Consider the following 21,253-nt stretch of genomic DNA (forward strand, 5'->3'; position numbering starts at 1 on the left):
AAAATTTATGCACATAAACATCTTAGGCTCTCTCTGGTATGATTTTTATTTGTATTTATTAATTATTTTTTAGAAATTATTTCTGACAATAAATTATGGACCACAAATAGTATTTGTTTGGTTACTATTTATAAAATAGATTATATAATTATATAATGAGAAAATAGGTTTTAGTTTTCACCTTCAATTTTGAACTTCGAGCGAGAGAGATGATAGGATTTATGGTTTTTTATTGGAAAAATATAAAACATACTAAAGTTACCTATTTACCATTGATTTTGAGTAGTTTAGCACATGTGCTCATTTAAGATAGCAAAAATCAACATTAATGATTTATTGCTACAAATAAAAAATTGCTCTCAAGCTATTTGTGATTTGTGATATATTCTAATTTATTATAAATAGAAATAAGTGCTATAAATTATACCAAACACTGTAAAAATAGAAATAAGTTAAATAAATATAAACCAAAGAGAACCTAATTAAAAATGGGAAAATGGTTTCTGTAGAGGAGCGTAGGGGCCACACTAAGATAAGTGGAGGGGGAAATGACTACTCTATCCCATATGAAATGCAATAATGACTCCCTGCCTTATGCTTCTGAGCCACGCAGGGGTCATTCTCCCCCATAGGAAAACTTCTCCATTAAGAACTTATAAGTGACTTCCATGAGAAAAAATGACATCCCACCAATATATAACTACACAATTCTTGAGGTAACACAAATAAGAGTTTTAGGCATGAATGATATTTTACTACACCTTCAGCATATTTTGGTGTAATGGATGCCTTCTAAGCCATCCTCCTATGTCAATGAAACTCATGTCAACTAAATTCATCACTGTACTGTGGTCGAGTTTCTTTAGCCACCTCACTCGGCTTGAAGTGTCTGATCCCAATCCATAGCAATTGACTTCGGCAAAAGTTATTTTATATCTGATAAAGATTAAAAAAAAAGAAAAAAAAAAAAAAAAAAGAAAAAGCAATCTGATGAGAATGAACTAGTATAGACTTATAGAATATCATTGAGATTCAAAAGGAAAATATGAAGGAGCCATCCAATCACTGTTAACATGTAACTACACCAAGAAGTCTATTTTCTTTTGAGTTGAAGCATCAAAAGATATCTTTAACAAACTAATCCCATTAATCCTAGAATCCATGTAGCCGACTGCGTCTAAGTGAAATTTTACTGATTTGTTGTATTTGTATTCTTCCTTCCACCTCCCCTTCCCCTTTACATTTTTTTTTTTTTTTTTTTTTTGTCGGATCCATGTAGTCGACCCCATTAAGTTGTAATAAGGCTGAATTTATTGTTAGTGTAAACTAATCCTATCAATAAACTCATTCATTCAATTCACTACATCAGATTATTTTTGCACTTGAAAGGCTAGAACTTTAGTAAGACAATTTCTTAAGTTTTAAACAATGGTTGTATATATTACTATTATTAGACCAATCATGGACTCAATTTCTTTTAACTATGGTGAAGATAGAATCTCTTCATTTACATGATCTGACCTTCTCATTGGATTGGAGAATGGTAATTTGAACATTCAACAATAGGAGGTAGGAATTAAGGAAGATGTCACTCTTTCCATAATCCGATCATAGTGTCAAGTCACCATGGATGAAGATAATCTTCACCTATGTTGACGAAAAACTAAATCCTTCCATTATTGCTGGCATGAATGATCTTAGAGAGAGAGAGAGAGAGAGAGAGAGAGAGAGAGAGCATACTCATGGCCATCGAAGTTCCATGCATCCCATCCCTGAGGAACTATAATGTTAGACAAAGATGTATTGTAGAATAAAACCCTTGAGTAGTCTCTCCAGGCTCTTCCTAAATAAGCAGCACCATTTCCATGCACTGCAGAATTTTTAAAAACAAACCCATTTGAATCAGTAGGACTGTTTCTTCCCTGAGCTGTTATGTAGCCTGGATATTCCCATTTCCCATTAGGATCCAGCATCCTTGAATTCACATATATCACACATTTCTGTATCCAAAAATGAAAAATGTTTTAGTGAACCCTCCAATTCAAGGGTATGTATTTACATGTAAACAAAAATGAAAATGTATCTTAGTGCACAAGGCTTCCACTACTGTAGGGTTTAAAAAGGATCAATCTTATCCCTGGCTTCGCAAGAGAGACTATTTTCAATTTTCGAAGCACCAACCAACATATAGCAATAGCACAATTTAATAGGCTGTATACCTCATAAATGGATTGGCCCATGCCAAAGATGAAATCAACAGCTCCTTCAATATGGCAAGACTTGTAGTAATGGCGTCCTTCCATGTCCCACAATGTGTCTTGCAATCCAAAGAAATTGCATTTATAGAATGAAGACTTGTCTCCTGCTATCAGTGCAGCAACTGCTGGCACCCGAGGATTTTTCTGCTTTACTTCTTCTAAGTTGTATGTGTTCTGCAGGAAATAGATCCAGACTTAGTTACTCAAACTTTATATACTTATATGTGGTGAGGGGAAAGTTACTTGGTGCATGCTTAGTAACTAGCCATCACTTTTTACCCAAATAAGAAGTGACAGATGGGGTGGGGTGGGGTGGGGTGGGGTGGGGTTTCCGTGGATGTGCAAGGGCTAATAGGAGTACACAAGAAAATATCTGCAAAGATATCATTTTTCCCTTCATAGGGGGTAGGCTGATCATTTCACGCCCCACGTGTCTAGGTACATGGGGCACACTCCCCCATAGAAAACTTTCCCTCATTTAAAAAAAAAAAATGTAACTATCTATCACTGGAGATGTTTATATAGCACTTCATAATTTAATACAAGATATAGATTATTTCACCAATGTGATAAGGGAAACCCACAGAGATCATTGGTTCAATTTTGACGTAAATTAAATAAGTAAAGGAGTATCTCATCACAAATATAAAGGTACAATTTTCTATTTCTATGTTCATTTTTGTTATGGTAATTATTTCATTTTTATTATGATAATCATGGTAATTTCATTGAGTAACTGATTTTTCTTTATGAAAAAGAAGGAAAGATTGATTGAATTTGAGATTGAAATTTGACAGAAATTCTATTCAAATAAATTTCCAGATATTAAAAGGAAAAAATTTTCACATCATTCTTTGATGTGACAAAACTAAATCCGTATTAAAGAGATTCTTTCTTAACAGACCGAGTGGAATAAATTTTCGCATTTTCAATATTTTATGAAACATTAGGTTAAACTTTAAGCCCTTAGACATTTTGTTTAAACTTTTCTAATGAAAAGATCGTAGAACATCACAGTTAGTGTAGGTCCCATTAAAGTAATATGGATACACTAAGGGCCCGTTTGATAACGTTTCTGCTGTTTCTATTTCAAGAAACGACAGAAACAGAAATTTTCGTTTCTGGGAACAAAAGCAGAATTTTGGGTGTTTGATAAACCTTGTTTCCGTTTGATTGGATGATTATAGTATTGAATTTACAGTCCGGTGGATAACGATCGGCGGCCATTTGCTTGAAGAAATAGATGCTCCGGCGTGACAGCCGACTATTTCCTTGAACAAGACAGGCGTAAGAAGCTGATGCTTCTTGGCAGCAAATACACCCCATCCCGTAATCTGGAAGAAGAGGAGAAGCTACTCGCCCTTGTCACAGCCGAAGACGATGATGGAATTGGTATTGGAAGTGGTACCTCTTGTTGCTGAGGAAGAGGAAGTGGGAGGACTAGCTGGGTAGAACGACAGAGGGGACAGGACCCATGAGCGGACAACCACACATCTATACATTGGGGATGAAAAACGTGGCCGTAGAAGGGAATCACCTTAACCATTTCTTTTTCTTCGAATTCGTTTAGGCAAATTGGGCAATCGATGGGCTCCTTGACGTTACCGTCATAAGCGAACAAAGGAAGTGACTGGATGATTGAGGGGTCGATCCCAGAAGAGGAAACTCTATCTCTGAGAGTCTAGTGGTGGCGTCGGCGGCGGGGATCGTTTGGGGGATTATTCTCAGAGAGACAGTGAATGTAAAAGGAGAAGAATCCCACAAAGCAGAGCGCGGTGAGGAGTACCACCACTGTTAAAGCCATGGAGGCGGAGGCGGAGGCGGAGGCGGAGGCGGAGTCGGTTCCCGAAATGGGGTTTAAGAAAACCAAATTGACGACGGCTGACAAGATGGAGAGGAACTCTGTAGACGGAGCTAGTCGGAGACGGTGGTGATGGTAGTGATGCCAAACTCCGTCTTCAATATCGATTTTTTGTGCCCCATTTTTGTTTCGAGAAACGAGCGAAACAAGTAAAACTTGTTTCGTCATTCATGTTTCTTGAAGCATAAATTGTTATAAATTTCAATTTATGTTTCAAGAAACAAGTGGAACAGAACACTTTTACCAAACGGTATTTATGCTGTTTCTTTGTTTCTGAGAACAAGAAAACACAGAAACACGTTTCTAGTTACGTTATCAAACGGGTCCTAAGTAACATAAAATTCCATTGTTGGCATGCTACAGTTAAAAGACCCACAGTTCTAAAAAAGGTTAACTTGATTTTTAGTTAGAAAGTGAAGAAAAAAATGAGAAAATGAATGATCCTTGATTGTATAATCCCTACAGCCAAATAAAGAGGGTGGAAAAATGATGCCCCAACCTTTAAAACCTAAGAAACATATCCCCTATTAATACCCATGTGTACCTCACATTGGCCCTCGTACTAACTCAAGGGTTGCATGATCAGAAAGCATTTTCAAGCCCCCCAGTCCAAAAAAAAAAAAAATATAACAGACCGACAATTATAAATATTGGGGCGAAAATAAATTAAAAATAAAAACAAAGGACCACAAATAATTAAGGGAGAGGTTAGTCGGATTTTTTTTGTTTTTTTGGTATATGTACCTTTTGATTCTGAAATTGGGCTAGCTTTGGCAACTCATGAGTCATTCATATATTATCAAAAAAGTGAGAAGTCATATGTCATATGACTCGGCATTCAAAAAAACTAAACACTAGGGACATTACGTGTTCCCAATTGTGAATATTAAATGATAAATTTATCAGCGAAGTAATTTTCAAAGTATTTTTTTTAATTTAATTTTTATTAGGATTTTCTAACCTTCTAAATCCATTGACAATTTCTATATTTAACTTCTTGTAAAAATATCGTTACCTAGTCGTGTACCCCTATGCCAAGATAAAAGGAGTGGAAAAAATACCACCTTACCCCTGGTTGGATGCTTGTGTGCCTCCTCTAATTGGTAGCCATATTGGTGTAGTAGCCACGAGACTAGGTAATGATTACCAAACCTTAATTTTTATTAGGGCTTTAATGACATGTGACTAGAATGTGATGTCATAGTTTCTTTATTTAGCATTTTCATTTCTATTAGGTAGAAAGAACTTTGACTACCCATGCTAAAGAGGGCATGCGGGAACATAAATCACGCTCACCCTCCCATTGGCCTGCACATAAGCTCTGGAGCCACAAGGAGGGGTAGAGTTCTTTTGCCCTTTCTATTACCATTGGTGCAACTTGTTGTCATTAAAGTGGTGAATTAAGAAATTATAATCTACTTTAATTGCTCTTCGTTTTATTCTAAAAAATTATTTAATGCAACATAAAAAGGAGTTTCAAAGAAAGTTATTTAATATGATATTTATGTGAAATAACACGATTTACCCTTATTGAAAAGCAAGTGTGCTTAAAAAATAGAAAAAAAAAAAAAAAAAAAACAACTTTTTGTCCCCAACCAACCAGGGCAAGTACAAGATTTACCCTTACATCGTTTTCATTGTCTCTCCCAAGAGATGTTCTAGATATGCAGAAAACCACCCATACCCTAATCGGTCTTTCTACCAAGGGGAGTTCACATGAACTCAGCTTTGGTAGGCCAGCTAAGCCCATGTCTCACCATTTTTATATTGGGCTTCTGCTTTGAGCCCAATTTTCACCAAGACAAATATCAATCCTATATCCACCCTATATTTAATTTTGAGGGGCAAATTTGACCAAATATAATTTACCGATTGGTCAAGTAATACATTTACAAAGCCAAGTAAGGGATAATAGAACAGAAATTTTTTATACCTCTGTGGAGGATTCAACTGATGTGCAGTTTTATCTTCATAAAAACTAGCATTTGTCTCTGCATGATTCTTTCATGAGAGCAGGGTTCTAAGTATTGGTATTAGATCAGTCGGATCGCATCAGTATTGACGAAACTGATATTGATACCTGGTCGATCTTGGATTGGGTATTAGTATCGAATCAGGGCTAAAATCATTAATTTTTTTTTTCTTTTTAATGAAAAGTAGAGATAAAATCGACTGATCAGGAACGATATTTACAGAGACCCTACTGATGAGTTTTATCTAATCTTTTACCCTTAAAAAAAAAAAAAAAACCATTATATATTAAAATAAGATTACTAAATAGTGAACAAGATCAATACCTTAAAACTTATATGTCTTGCAGCAAAATTGTCTGCAAAGGAACTGAAAGTAGGGCTCTCTGCCAATGTAGTATGATCATCCCATGAGATTGTTGTATTATTTCTTCCCTCTCCTTGAAGTAATATGAATGGCTTATCCACTGGAATCATAACCTTCTCTCTACATTTTCATATATAAACATACAAGAAAAAAAATTTGAAGATGAAATATTGCACATAAAAGATAAAAGAAAAATGATTATAAAAAATAATTAAGCATTACTAAGATGATTAATTACCTATAAACTCCACTCCTGACAAAGATACAGATCCAGTGCTTGTTGTTTGAAGGAACTGAATCAATAGCTGATTGAATGGTCTTGAAATCTCCATACCCAGATGGATCAACTTTGATTTTCTTTAATGGACGATGATGTCTTGAGTGATTTCTTGGTTCTCTCCACTTTGATTGATCTTCTCCATTCACCAAACCAAAACCCACTAGTAGTAGTAGTAGAACCACACTGTTCATAACTGTACGCAGTTTATTAGAACACATCTTTAACTTTTTCAAGTACTCAGAGAAGCAAAAAAGTAGTAAAACTCTTGAAGTTTCTTAGGGGATGATATGGAGGATGGAGAACTGAAAAATAATTAAGGTTTAATTTTGGCTTAATAGTGACAAGGGAAACTGAAAAGGAAACCCTTTAAATGTTATATTATATATATTTTTTTGGTAATGTTCTATTATATTTAGTATGTATATAATTAAAGATTATTTGTTTACATACATATATATATATATATATATGATAATAATAATAAAAACGTTTTTTTCTTTTTCTTTTTTTGGTTCGATATTTTAGTTTCCTTAGATAAAGATTCCTTGGTACTCTCTTTTTAGAATACAGATTTCAGTCTGATTCCGATCATTAGATACAGATCTTAATCCACAAAAAGGCCCTTTGTAATATCACGTTCATAAAACTTGGGATAAAGAAAAAAAAAAAAAATCTATAATCGGTATTAGGAGGACTGAATTCCTATGTGATGTAATACAGTGTTTGGCGCGCATCCAATGACAAAACACGTTCAGGCATGGAGCTCAAGGCGGCGGCAGAGGATCTAAGTCCGTCTTAAGATCGGTCAAGGCCAATGTTGATTCGAATCACCCTAGATCCAACTGTACGGACAAATGTACCTTTGGTTTTTCATAAGAAATATTTTTTATTACCATTTTATCCTTAAGGATTCTTGTACAAATTAAACTCAAACTAAGAAATTATTAATGTAACAAGATTCTGTTATTTATCACAACATAACAAGAAATCAATTACCCTCATGAGACCACAGTAAAGGTCCAAATGATGCAATTGAAAACTAATTTATAGGGATAATTAAGTAAAAACAAAATTTTATCAGAATTTAAAAGAAAAAAAACAAAGCTCAAACGAGATTTCCTAACAAAGGGTTAAAACGTCATTGATCAGAACCCATCTTCCCCCAAAATCAACTCTGTAGTCTACGCGGATTGTGGAAGCTCTTGGAGGTAACCTCTCTCTCTCGTCATCGACTGTCCTCTTTCTCCTCACAAAACTGTTACCTTTCCGCTCTATCTTTCCAAGACTGATGGTTGTTCGTCCTAGTAGGCTTTTTCCCCCTCGTCATTCTTTTTGTCTCTAGAGATGACCATTGGAAATGATGACAAGGTTTTTTTTTTTCACGGGTGAAATACTCAAATTCGAAGAAATGTGGATGATTTCAGTGGAAAACTGTTATGTGGGGAGACTAGCATAATCCACATGTGGGTACAGAATAAATAAGAAAATACACACACATACACTTACACAATGCGTACGACAGAGTTCGATTCAACGATCTCCTCCACTGGGTGCCGACTCCACAAGCTGAAACTACCTCCACTAGGTTATCCTAGTGTTCGATATCTCTATTGATGTTAAACATACTAGAGACATGATCATTACATTATGCAATGAAGTACAGAACTTGAAGGAAATACAACAAAAGAAATACTAATCTAAAAGCGAAATGAAAGATAGACTTGATGCCTAGATTTGGTTGATATGTTGATCATGATCTCTTCTTCCACCATAGTCCTTTTTATTATTATTATTATTTGAAAGATCTTACTCTTTTGGCAGTTTCGTAACTGCAGGAACCCAAGTGTCATATCCTTAATGGGATAGTTATTGGAATTACATTCTATTAATTGGTTGTAATTGTCTTTGTTAAGTTTGTCTCGAATTCTTAACCCGTTTTGAAGATTGACCCGATTCGACATATTTTGGTGGCGACCCGAATGGGAAATTTTCTGAGATTTGTGATGGAAGCAGGCCCAAGCCCGGAGCCCATCACTGATCTTGTATGGGGGTGCGGGGTATGGTTCGACCGGATCGACCGCGACCCGATGGGTCGACCCACGATTTGGAGTATATATAATGTACTGTTGCTTGTTAAGAAAGTCATTGTATTCCAGGGTTTTCACGCAGCTAGGGTTTCAGGGTGAGTTTTTCCTCGCCGCTGCTAGGGTGTAATTTCTCTTCTGCATAGTGAATCATCTTCTTCTTCGCCCGAGGACGTAGCACACCACCCTGGTGTGTGAACCTCGTTAAATCTCTGTCGTACGGATCTATTGTCTCTTTATTATTCGTGTTTCTTGGTGTTTGATCTAACAGTCTTAACCACTTAAGCTATGTGTTTGTAATTTCCTTGCAACTAAACCATGTTTGTACAAATTATATTGATTGACAATAGGTCAACTTGATCGAAAAGTTAGAAGGTTAGTTAACCGTAAAAAATTGCAATTGGTTAGCTGACCGTAAAATGTCACAATCATTTAGTTGACTGTAGTTAGAAATGATCACTTAATAATACACGCTCCTCATTATCGGTCATGCTGGCATGAATTCTATCTGCAGGACATTTTCGTAAACAATCAGTCATTTAATATAGGTTTCTTATCATCTAATTGGTTAATTGCCTTGTGTATTGATCGTGAATCGTCTAATTCATAGAGTTTCTAGATAGTGGTACCAAAAAAATTCTTACTTCTATTTTCAATTTGTCAATTTAATGTTCATTCAATATTATTCAAGGCATCAGTCACTGTTAAGTTTTTCACTGAAAATACCCAACAAAAACTTCTCTAGCATGGCTTATGATGATTAATGGTTAATTGAAAATTATTCATGTAAATACTTAATAACAACCACAAAGATGATCGTGGATTTCTAAGAACCCCACCTTTCTTTTTTGGAAATATCAACTACACACAAAAATACTTTATTGCATGGGCATGCTTCAACCATTGACGGTCAGTTCAAGAAGAGCTTGTGCTCTGCTGAAAATGAGAGAAAGGTAAAGCTAGAAAGAAATGTTTGGAAGAGAATGCATATTACTACCATTTCCTAAACTTTCAGGTTATGAAATGACAAAAATGCCTATTTTATATTGTTGTAAATGGGATTATACTATAAGAAAATGAAATGTCTAAAATTACCCCATTCATTAAATCCATCTATATCCCACCATTCATTACATATTGGTCTTTTTCCTATTATGTAACTTTTCAATTTTTCTTCAGATAGGATTTGCAAGATTTTTATTTTATTTTTTTATAAAAGGCTTTTTGTCTAGGAGCATAGTCCCTTTTGCCACAAAAAGAATGCAAGCTCAGGCATCGATCAAGAGGGGTGTGGTGATCAATTCACACCCCTTGTGTATGGACATAGTGGTGTACTTCCAAACAGAGAATGCGTCCTCTTTTATTACTTAGATCCACTAGATAAGGAAATTAATTATCAGATAGAAAAGTTTAAAATTTGTTTTACATTTATAAGTTTGGATTTTGAAAAGATTAACTAAATCTTCAAAGTATTTATTACTCATAGTTACTAAGGAAAAAAAATATAAAAATTAAACTTCCTAAAATACTCGAACACCTCATCTCTCTTTCCACCATTATTCTTCAAATATGTGGGACCCACCACCACCTTCCTGTCTTCTTCTTCTTCTTGGGGCCGCACCATCTCTCACTGTAACCCCCCACCTGCAACACAAGCTCCATGTCCCTTCTTTAGCTGTTTGTTGTTATGATCTAAACAACAGTATTGTTTTTGGCTTAGTTCACTGACAATTCACCGGACCCACGTATATCACCTCAAGCCCTTTCTATAACAAAACATGGGAAAGGGGTTAAAGGACATGTACATGAAATTACTTACAATATTTTTTTACAGAAACAACTATATTGATGTCATTTTGAACCTATGAAACCCACGGTCATTTAGAGTGCTTTGAAGGGCATTTTTGGAAGTGAAAATGACATGTGTTGAGTGTTGAGTGCTACCAGCTATAGGTTTAACATAAGATGCAAGAGGTCTTGTGTTCAAACCAAGGATTAAAGTATCGGTATCGGTCGCCGTATCGGTCAGTCAAAATTAAGATACGTATCGGAGGGTATCGTATCGTATCGGAGATACGCTAAGATACGCTAAAGATACGCACATAAATGGATAGGGAACACATTTTTATACACTTTTGCATAAAAAAACAGTTAAAAAAATTTATATATAACATGTAGAATGCATAAATACTTAAGTGGAGGGTATCGTATTGATAGACAAATATATTGAGTTGAAAATGTTCAAAATGATGAGGGTATGGTATTGATAGACAAATATATTTTTTTGAGAAAAATCAAAATTTTCCATGGAAGTTGTAGAGCACTTGTTTTTACATAACATATAAAAAATCTAAACATTTTTAATCATTGAGCATGAGCAGATCTAAGAAATTTGAAATAAATTGAAACCCTCATTTTCTCTTGAAAAAAGTTTGTAAATCCTTATAAATCCAATGATTTCATGTAATAATGATGCACAAAATGTGATTCTAAGTATGATGAACTAGGGGTGTCAATTCGTGGCCTAAACCGACTAAACCGATCGGGACCGACCGTTTATAGACCGGTCCAGCCCGGACCGTTTATTAAACGTGTCGGGCTTGAGCCCGGCCCGTTTATAAACGGTCGGTCTTGGTTTTGCTACTTGGACCGTCGGGCGCCCGACCGAGACCGACCGTTTAACACCCAATCGAGACCGGCCTATTGTGCACTGGCCTAGCCTAACCCTTTAATGATTGTAGAATACCTATTTTACCCCCCAAATTAGAAAGTAAAAACTAAAAAGTAAAAACATGTTCATATTTTAAATAATGGTTATATTTGGTATCATTTATTAATTTATTGTCATTTTTTTGGGTTTGCATGAGTGGGCCGGAATATAAGAGCACATTTTAAAGAGGGTCCGTTTAAAAACCGGTTAAAGCCCGTTTAACATTAAACATATCCGTAGCCCAATTAAGGCCCGACTAAAGCCCGATTAAGGTGGCCCGATTATAGCCCGAGGCCGACCGACCGAATATAAAGTGTACCATGCCCTCAATAATTAAGCCTAATTAGTTAAATGGGCGGACACGGTGTAGCCTTTGAAAGTCTTTAAGCCCGATTAAGCCCGATCGAAACCGAACCGACCCGACCGGTTGACACCCTTATGATGAACCTTAGATTTGTAAAAAAACTTGAAAATCTAAGGTTAAAGTTGAAAAAAGTGAGTAAAGATTCAAGAACTTACTATTCAAAATTTTCAACTTTCAAGTTCAAGGTTCTTCTTGGACTATGTTTTTCTCATTCTTTGAACCATTCACTTCGACAATGTTTCTTTCAATCTACCATTTGAGTCTCCAAAAATGTGTGTGAATCAAAGGGGAAGAAAGAAGATAAATATAGAAAACTATTGGTGAGAGTTTGAAGTGTTTGTTTCAAACAACAAAAGGCACATTCACGGGAATTTTCATATTTTCAGTCGATACATACCGATACGGTACCGATACAGTACGATACGGCTCGATACTGCACGATACGACCGATACATACCGATACGGTACCGATACGTACCGATACTCTCGGGAATTTCCAGATTTTCAAAAGTTCGTATCGTAGAGTATCGTACGTATCGGTACCGATACGATACGGCACGATACGTACGATACGGCGATACGCAAAAGGGGGCCTAACATTCTATGTAGCGTATCGGTATGTATCGTGCCAATGCCTACCGATACGGATACGTATCGGCCGATACGGCACGATACGCACCGATACTTAAAAGTTAAAACCATGGATGGGGTGGATGTAAAGATTCTCTTTTCACCATGGGTAAAGTGAAATTGGGTCCCACAAATAGTAACTGATAGTATAAGATAAGCTTTGGAGAGAAAAAAAAAAAAACAGTATTAAGTAGGATCCGACTCCTCTCTTGAGCACCCATCGCCCAGGTTTTGCTCATAGCTATTTAGGCGAGCGCCACGTCTCTAGGTGAGGATCCAACAGTGCTCGGTGCCTTGCTTTTTGTGTCTCTGTCAGTGCCTCGTTCGCCGTGTCTTTTTTAAAAGCATTGGATATTCACTTGGACACATAGTGCTCGTCTAGGTAGCTATGGACGGACTTGGGCGATGGGTGCTCAGGAGAATAGTCGAGTCCGTATAAAGTAAGCTCTCAAGAGAATTTTATTTATTTATTTATTTATTTTAATTTTAAATTTTAAAATTTTTTTGAACCATGGTAAAGCGAAATTTGTTCTGACTGATAGTATAAGATAAGCTCTGGGGGAAAGAAAAAAAAAAACAGTATAAAGTAAGGCCTCAAGAGATTTTTATTTTTAAAATTTTTTAATTTTTTTTTTTGGAAGAAAGAGCTCTATATTTGAACGATTACCAGAGATCGTTGCCTGTGGATCGAGTGCAGAATTCCTACCCAAAAAAAGATCGAGTCCAGAATTTTTCTTTTTACAATTGTAATAGAACATAGCAACTGTTCCCCGCGACAAGAAACCGACATTTGAAAGGAACCAACGAACTTTTTAATGGTTGAACTCTGTACTCTGTTATTGATCTTTGAATGGTCTCGTTTTCCATACCCAATTTAATGAAATGGGCGACCTTCACAACTCTTAAGCAATGCACCCAAATTCATGCTCATGTGATCACAACGGGGTCGGCTGACCCTTCTGCAATACGCAGGCTTCTGAAATGTATAGCAGACACGGATCAAGGCGATACTGCCCATGTCCTTTCCCTTTTTCGTCAAATTCCAAAACCCTCCACTTTCCTATGGAACATCGTCATCAGGGTCTGCTTGAGAAACCATGTTCCGCAGGAATCAATCGCCCTTTACAGGAAAATGTGTCAAGAGGATGTTGTTCCAGATGTTTACACATTCCAAATCTTGTTCAAGGCATGCGCTCGGTCCTCCTCTACTCATCTGGGGTGGACTATCCATGGCAACTTCCTCAAGCTCTGTGACAAGTCCGATGTTTTTGCTGGTAACTATTTGATCCACATGTATTCTGAATTGGGTCATGTTGATTTGGCCAGGAGAGTTTTTGATCAAATGGATCTTAAAAATGTGGTATCATGGACGACGATGGTTGGAATTTATGCGAAAAAGGGGTCTATGGGTGAGGCTCGCAAGTTATTTGATCAAATGCCTGAACGGAATGTTGTATCTTGGACTAGCATGGTTGCGGGTTATGCGCAGACGGATAATCCTGAAATGTCTATTCAATATTTCAGGAAGATGGTTTCAGCTAATATTAAGCTAGATGCTGTTGCCATGGTTTCGGTGCTCTCAGCTTGTTCCCGTTTAAAGGATTTGGACTTCGGAAAATGGATTCATCAGTTCATCGTTAGAGAGCAGATTGGCATGAATATAAATTTGACAGTCGCTTTGATTGATTTGTATGCGAAATGTGGAGACATGGATGCCGCTCAGCAAGTTTTTGATAGCATGGGTTGCAAGACTCTTGTGGCTTGGAATGCCATAATTGATGGGTACTGCAAATTGGGCACGCTGGATATTGCTCGTTCCCTCTTTGACCAGATGGATTATCGAGATATTATCACATTCAACTCAATGATAACTGGATACATCCATAATAGTAGCTACAAGGAGGCATTGTTATTGTTTTTAAAGTTGCAAGGTTTGGGTTTAAAGCCTGATGAATTTACAATTGCGAGTGCACTCACAGCTTGTGCAAATTTGGGTTCTCTACATCATGGAAGGATATTGCATGGTTATATCGAGGAGAATTTGACTCAACCAGATGTTTTTGTTGGGACGGCACTTCTGGATATGTACTCAAAATGTGGGAGGATAGATCAAGCGATGCAGGTCTTCAACAGAATGCCCAAGAAGGATGTGTTAGCTTGGACAGCTATGATTTCAGGGCTTGCAATGCATGGGGATGGGAAATCTGCTCTTGCTCACTTCTTGTTAATGCGAGAAGAAGCGATACAGCCAAACAGAGTCACATATATTGGTGTCTTGAATGCTTGTAGCCACGCAGGCCTTGTTGAAGAGGGCCATTTCCATTTCAGTGAGATGAGGTATTTATACAAGATGGAACCTGAGATTGAGCACTATGGTTGCATGGTTGATCTCCTTGGTCGCTCTGGTTATCTTAAGGATGCTGAAAGGTTCATAGAAAGTATGCCCATGGAACCAAATGCTGTTATTTGGGGTTCTCTATTAGGTTCCTGCAGAGTTTATAACGAAGTGGAACTGGCTGAGAAGGCAGCAAAGAACCTCCTTGTTTTGGAACCCCAGAAAGATGCAGTTTATGTCTTATTATACAACATATATGCCAGCACAGGAAGAAGGACAAGTGCCTTCGAGATTCGGGGTATGATGGAAGATCGCGGCATCAAAAAGTCAGTCGGGTGCAGTTCTATTGTGGTTGGGGGAAGTGTACATGAGTTTGTTTCTGGTGATAGATCACATCCTGAATTTGACAAGATACACATTATGATGGGTGAAATATCAGAGAGATTGATGTTGACGGGTCACATGCCCAGCACGTCGGAGGTCTCACTAGATTTAGATGAGGAGGATAAGGAACACACTTTGTTCAGTCATAGTGAGAAGCTGGCTATTGCTTTTGGAATCCTCAAACTTGGAAACAATATTCCTATTCATATTCTTAAGAACTTGCGTGTTTGCAGGGATTGCCACTCTGCAATCACAATGATTGCCAAAATTTGGAACAGAGAGATTGTAGTTAGGGATCGGAGTCGCTTTCATCACTTTCGACAAGGAAGTTGTTCATGTGGTGATTTTTGGTGATATCATTTGATTGAATTGGTGACATCTGTTCCTTCAACCTTTATTTCAGAAAGTTGGAAAATTTTGACAATTCATGAAGTTTGGGTGGTACTTGAGCCAAGTGATCTAGTCAAGCCTTCTCTATCATGAAAGGTTGTAACTATTAAGCAAACATCCCAAGGGAACCAATTGTTGTACTCATGGTTTTAAGTATCTCCGATATCGATATGATACCCTTTGATACATATGTTAAATTTAGTCAATCGATACGATACACACCGATACGATACATGGAATTTTTAGTACGATAAATACCGATATGCATCAATACACATCGATACGATACGATATGCCTCGATACGACTCTATGGAAAATATAAAATTGAGGTAAAATGTACGTTTCGATATGTATTGGTACGTATCGGTGAGTATCGATATGTATCGATCAGTACGTATCGGTATATATCGGCACGTATCTGTGAGTATCGATATATCGGTACGTATCGGTGAGTATCGGTACGTATCGGTGAGTATCGATACGTATCGGTGAGTATCGGTATGTACCGATACAGTGCGCTACGGTCATATAATGACCAAGATAGGTAATTTTTCAGAAAAATACAATTTTTTGAAGGGTTTTTGTTCCAAAGTTGTTGTCAGCTATATTTCTCTCTAACTAAAGTGGAAATCAAGGTTGGGAACAAGGATTTTACATTTATGGGACAACTACAAACCTTGAATTCTTAGTACGATACCCTCAATTTAGTGTTTATGCATAATACATGTTATAAATATATTTTTTTTAACAAATTCTTTATGCAAAAGTGTTTAAAAAAATGTTTTCTATCCATTTAAGTGTATATTTTTAGCGTATCTTAGTGTATCTCTGATATGATACGATACGATACCCTCCAATACATATCTTAATTTTGGCTGACCGATACGACGACCGATACCGATACTTTAATCCTTGGTTGTACTCATACAATTCAAAAATCTGACTAATTTATGACTCTACAGATTCTTTGGTTGGGATGTTAGTTCTTATTCAAGTTTTTGTATTGAGAGAGTCAACAAGGAGAGCATAATAAAAGGGGGAAAACATATTAGTTTCTTGTTCTCACTCTCATATCAAGGTTGAAGTTCCAGCTAGGTATTATAATGTGTTGGAAACTTGAAAATCCTGAACTAAGCATCATGCACTTCAACGCCACTGATGTTAAGTATTACATACATAAATGCCCCCTAAGATGCATTCTTCCAATGCTTCTTGTATAAAATCAAAGAGAATAACAAAAGATCATCTCTTCAATGGGAAGATGTAGTCTGTACCTACCGCTAATTCGTTTCCCTTTTGACCTATATTTGATAGTTTCCGGATTCGAATCTGAACCAGTCTTTTTCATATGGAAGTTCTTAAACTAATAAATATGCTTTCTAAGTTTAGGAGTTAAAAGACAAAGCAAAACCTAGTTACAATGGCATTCTAAAGGCTTAAATCATATCCTTTTCTCTTGCCACATAATCACTGCATGCTTACAGCCATATGTGAACACTTACCATCATAGTTATTTTCTTTATTTCAAAGTCTTTGTCAAGTCATTAAACCCTCATTTTAAGATTTTTTTTTTAATGGAAAAGATAGTGATTCTTCAGGTTGATAAAGCCTCATTACAATTGCTAATTTAGATTTTCTAGCTTCATGCATGTATAGCTCACCCAGACATTCTAGCCTTATGCCATTGTAGACCCTGAAAACCTTCCAATATGCCAACTTTGCACCACCACCACCACCACCACCAAGCCTGGCTGCTTTCAAAAAACTAAATTTTCCTCTTTTGCATGTATAGTTGCATCATACTACAATGTTTCATGCCTATTCGGTCAAGAGGTGGTTGGCTTCCCACTCTTTTGTTATCTTTATATAATTAAATTCCAATCCAAATCCTAATTGGGAAAGCGTTAACATCAACAGAAACTTAACCCAAAAAGCATTATGAATGCCAATCAGCATTAGACTATATTTTAATCCAAAATGTTTGTTCTGCGCAGGTTGGGAGAGTACACAGTATTGTCTAGACTCTAGCCTATTGATACATAGACTCATGCATGCCAAAACAAGAAGATATTTGATTGAATCAGACTCTGAAACTTGACATGTAATTAATTAATTTAGATTACATCCTCTTTATCTAATGGTCGAAATGAACATATTATCTATCTACATAGCAGAATTCATGGCTTCTAACGTTTGAAAAAATAAACCAATGTGTTTGATAGCCTAATGGATGGAAGTCTTTGGATAGGATTCTTTTCCATAGAGTTCAGAGACCAGAGAGTGATTTCACTGTCAAGGTGACCTCGGGACGTGTGCCCGGGTCCTTCCAGTCGTGGGATCACTCTCTAGTCCCTCGGCTTTTGGAGAGGAACCAGATCTGAAGTCCTTACCCCATCATCGCTTGAATCATGTGGTTGTGGATTCGAGTTGGCACACCCTATTATCGCTTATTAATCCTACGGAAGAGTTGCTTGCCGTAGGGGGATTCAGCTTGGGGATATGATCACAACAATTGAGCGTCCTTTTCTTTAAATTTATAATAATAATAATAAATAAATAAATAAAGTCTTTGGCTTGCCTATGTGCAAACACATGCAAAAATGAACAATTTAAGAATAGATGGCAATGAGAATTGAATTGGGTTGGCCACTGCTGCTTTCCTCCTTCCATATCCCATCTCCGGTGGACCTCTGTGAGGACGCCTCTCAGACCTTTTCACTTTTTCACGTATGAGTTAAGACCTTCTCTCTCTCTCTACTGAAAAAATGCTGATGATTCTGTCCTGATGATCTTCGAACTGTTACTTTTAGTTTAAGAACGATCAAAACCTTCAACTTGTTGCCCTGACATTTGGGTTCTCCACATCGTTTTCTTTCTCTAAGTTCATACTTACATTGAAGGAGAATGGATTAGTAGATTTTTTTTCTTGAGTGATAGTATCAGAATGAACAACCAGTTGAAGCTTTTACAGTGGATTCTTGGTCGTCCCTGAAAATCGCTTATATTTTATCATTGTTCTCCGCTTTCCCCAACAGAGATGTGATAAGAACAATGAAATTAAGTATTAAAAATTAGTTGCATGGGTAAAAAAAGGGAGGGGGGGGGGGTGATAAGAACATGCATGTTGTAATTGAACATGGATACCTTGGCAAGGGATAAGGAGTGACCATGTCAATATCTAGTTTCCTTCCCTATGCCCATGAGATGGGTTCAAATTGGAATATTAATCAGTATTGCCTAAGCTTAACTCTACATTTGCACTGTCTTGTTCACGTTAAACTCTGATTCAAAGTGGTAAGAACCTACCAACTCTTTCACATTAACTGGTCCTACAATGGAATATCACTCCTACTTTCATAAACCATCTCTGTTTTTACCACTTTTAGTTCACTTTTAAGTAATTAATCTGTAGTCTCTGCAATTTTGTTGTCTTGATATCTTGATTCTCCTAAGTTCCCTTGGAGATAGTTGTGAAATATGTTAGTTTATAATTTTATTTAAAAATAAGTAGTCCTGGTTTTCTTACATTGCTTGTTTCTCATCTGTTATGATCGATATACAGCAGGAAGTTGTAGACCTTGTTCGCCATGGATGTGTCAGGGGCTGCATCTCAAAATGAAGTGCCATTAGACTTAGATATGAAAACGGCAGAAGAATATGCTTCCCAGGCTAAATTGCTTCAAGAGTTCACCACTATATGTAGCATTGACAAGGCATGGACTTTTAAGTCTGATTGTGGTATGGCTGTTTCCCATTTGGTTATCTGTTTCTCTGTTCTGTGAAAGTTGATTCTGATTAAATTCATTCTCCTTTCATATAATTCTTCCTGAGCTGCAGGAAAGGGTTCCCAGGCAATGTTTTTTGTTAGCCAAGCAAATCTCTTGGCAAACAAAAGGAGGAAACACATGCTATCTGCTCATATTTCAGACATAAGTAACCAATCTGTTGGCTTCCAGTGGACCCCGTTTCCTGTTGAGATGACGGGTGTATCTACAATTGTTCTGTCACCGTCAGGTTTGAAGCTTCTTGTGGTTCGGAATCAGGAAAATGGATCTCCCACACAATTTGAGATATGGGACTCATCTCACTTGCAGAAGGAAATACATGTGCCACAATCTGTTCATGGATCAGTATATATAGATAGGATGGTAACATGATGTGAAATTCATTAAATTTGATTAAATGACCATGCCAATGTTTCGGAAATAGTAGTATTTTCAGATGAACTAGTAACTTAAAAGTTCTGTGTACTTCTTAGGTTTGAGGGCATCTCTTGGAACTCTGATGAAACCCAAATTGCTTATGTTGCTGAGGAACCGTCTTCCTCAAAGCCCATGTTTGATGGTTTTGGCTACAAGAAAGGAGGTTCTACAGATAAGGACTGTGGAAGCTGGAAAGGTCAAGGAGATTGGGATGAGGACTGGGGGGAAACCTACGCAGGGAAAAGGCAGCCAGCACTCTTTGTCATCAATGTTAATAGGTCCACTTTCACTGTGCTTATCGATGCTTCTAATAAGATGAAGAGATTGCTGCATTAGATGTTAAAACCTAATTTGAGCTTTTCTCCATTTTCAGTGGTGATGTTCGTGCTGCTCAAGGAATTGTGAAGTCCTTGAGTGTTGGACAAGTTGTATGGGTGCCATCAACCAGTGGTTTGCAACAATATTTGGTTTTTGCTGGGTGGTCATCAGAAATTGGTCCACAGAATGTTGCAAGAAAGTGTAGAAACGCAACCCTAAAACGATGCAAAAGATAATGGAAAAAAACAAACAATGCACACGGATTTTACGAGGTTCGGCAAGGTTGCCTACGTCCCCGGTGAGATGAGATCCTGCTTCACTATCAATGGAGAATAGGGTTACAGCGCTCGTCCTCACACCTCTCAGTATTGCTTGCATTACAGAGAAAGAAACCCTCGCTACAAATATATATAGCGAAAAAACCCTAATCCGGATTAGACTACAATTGCCACCCTAATCCGGATTAAACTACAATTGCCCTCAAATAAAAAATTCGAGCGGGGGCTGCGCCCCCCTACACCCCCTGCATGCAGGGGGGCCTCCTGCCCCCCTTGCAACCCCCACGGCCCGCTAACCATCTAGCGGGACCGCCGTCCTGGCTGTCTAGGTGTTGCACCAGTACTCCCTGGATTAAACTGCGACGGAATACAAGACATCATACACCAACAAGAATGTGAATAACTAAGTGTAAACTATAAATGATAACAATGACAACAAAAATGGACAGTTAAGGTACTTTAAATAGAAATCAAATGATACAGGCTATTCACCATTCTTTACACTTGAAAGTTAAAACAAACGTAGGAAAACAGACTGCACCTCGAACTTGGGATGCAAAAGCTGGCCCATTTAATCTTCCATCCAATCTGAAATGTGCTGCTTCTGTTTGAGGCAGTGTTAAGGAAGAATCTTTTTCTAGTGAGCTGCTAGACAATCCCCTGGACACCACAGATGGCTGAACTTCATTAACAGGCAATTGATTCTTTGAGGATGTTGAAGACAAAGCAGAAACTTGATTCTTTGAGGATGTTGAAGACAAAGCAGAAACATGAACTGTCGTTGGACCAGATTGAAATACTCCAACAGAAACTGGTGTGGG

At 37.3% G+C, this 21,253-nt stretch overlaps 2 protein-coding genes and 1 pseudogene across 2 annotated transcripts; 2 read left to right on the top strand and 1 right to left on the bottom strand.

Annotated features, from left to right (window-relative positions):
* Positions 1–755: 755 nt before the first annotated feature.
* Positions 756–6,954, bottom strand: LOC122073657 (probable pectinesterase 29). Its single transcript, XM_042638282.1, has 5 exons — positions 6,695–6,954; positions 6,417–6,576; positions 2,220–2,432; positions 1,741–2,000; positions 756–936 (listed from the first exon to the last, which is right to left on the bottom strand). Exons 1-5 carry the CDS (start codon positions 6,952–6,954, stop codon positions 756–758), a joined length of 1,074 nt encoding a protein of 357 aa, XP_042494216.1.
* A 6,447-nt stretch (positions 6,955–13,401) lies between these two features.
* Positions 13,402–15,597, top strand: LOC122073658 (pentatricopeptide repeat-containing protein At3g62890-like). The gene has a single exon (XM_042638283.1). The coding sequence runs from the start codon at positions 13,402–13,404 to the stop codon at positions 15,595–15,597; it is 2,196 nt and encodes a 731-aa protein (XP_042494217.1).
* A 3,624-nt stretch (positions 15,598–19,221) lies between these two features.
* LOC122073659 lies at positions 19,222–21,044 on the top strand (annotated as a pseudogene).
* Positions 21,045–21,253: the final 209 nt, after the last annotated feature.

The sequence above is a fragment of the Macadamia integrifolia genome, chromosome 3 (assembly GCF_013358625.1).
Source record: "Macadamia integrifolia cultivar HAES 741 chromosome 3, SCU_Mint_v3, whole genome shotgun sequence".
Classification (NCBI taxonomy): Eukaryota; Viridiplantae; Streptophyta; class Magnoliopsida; order Proteales; family Proteaceae; genus Macadamia; species Macadamia integrifolia.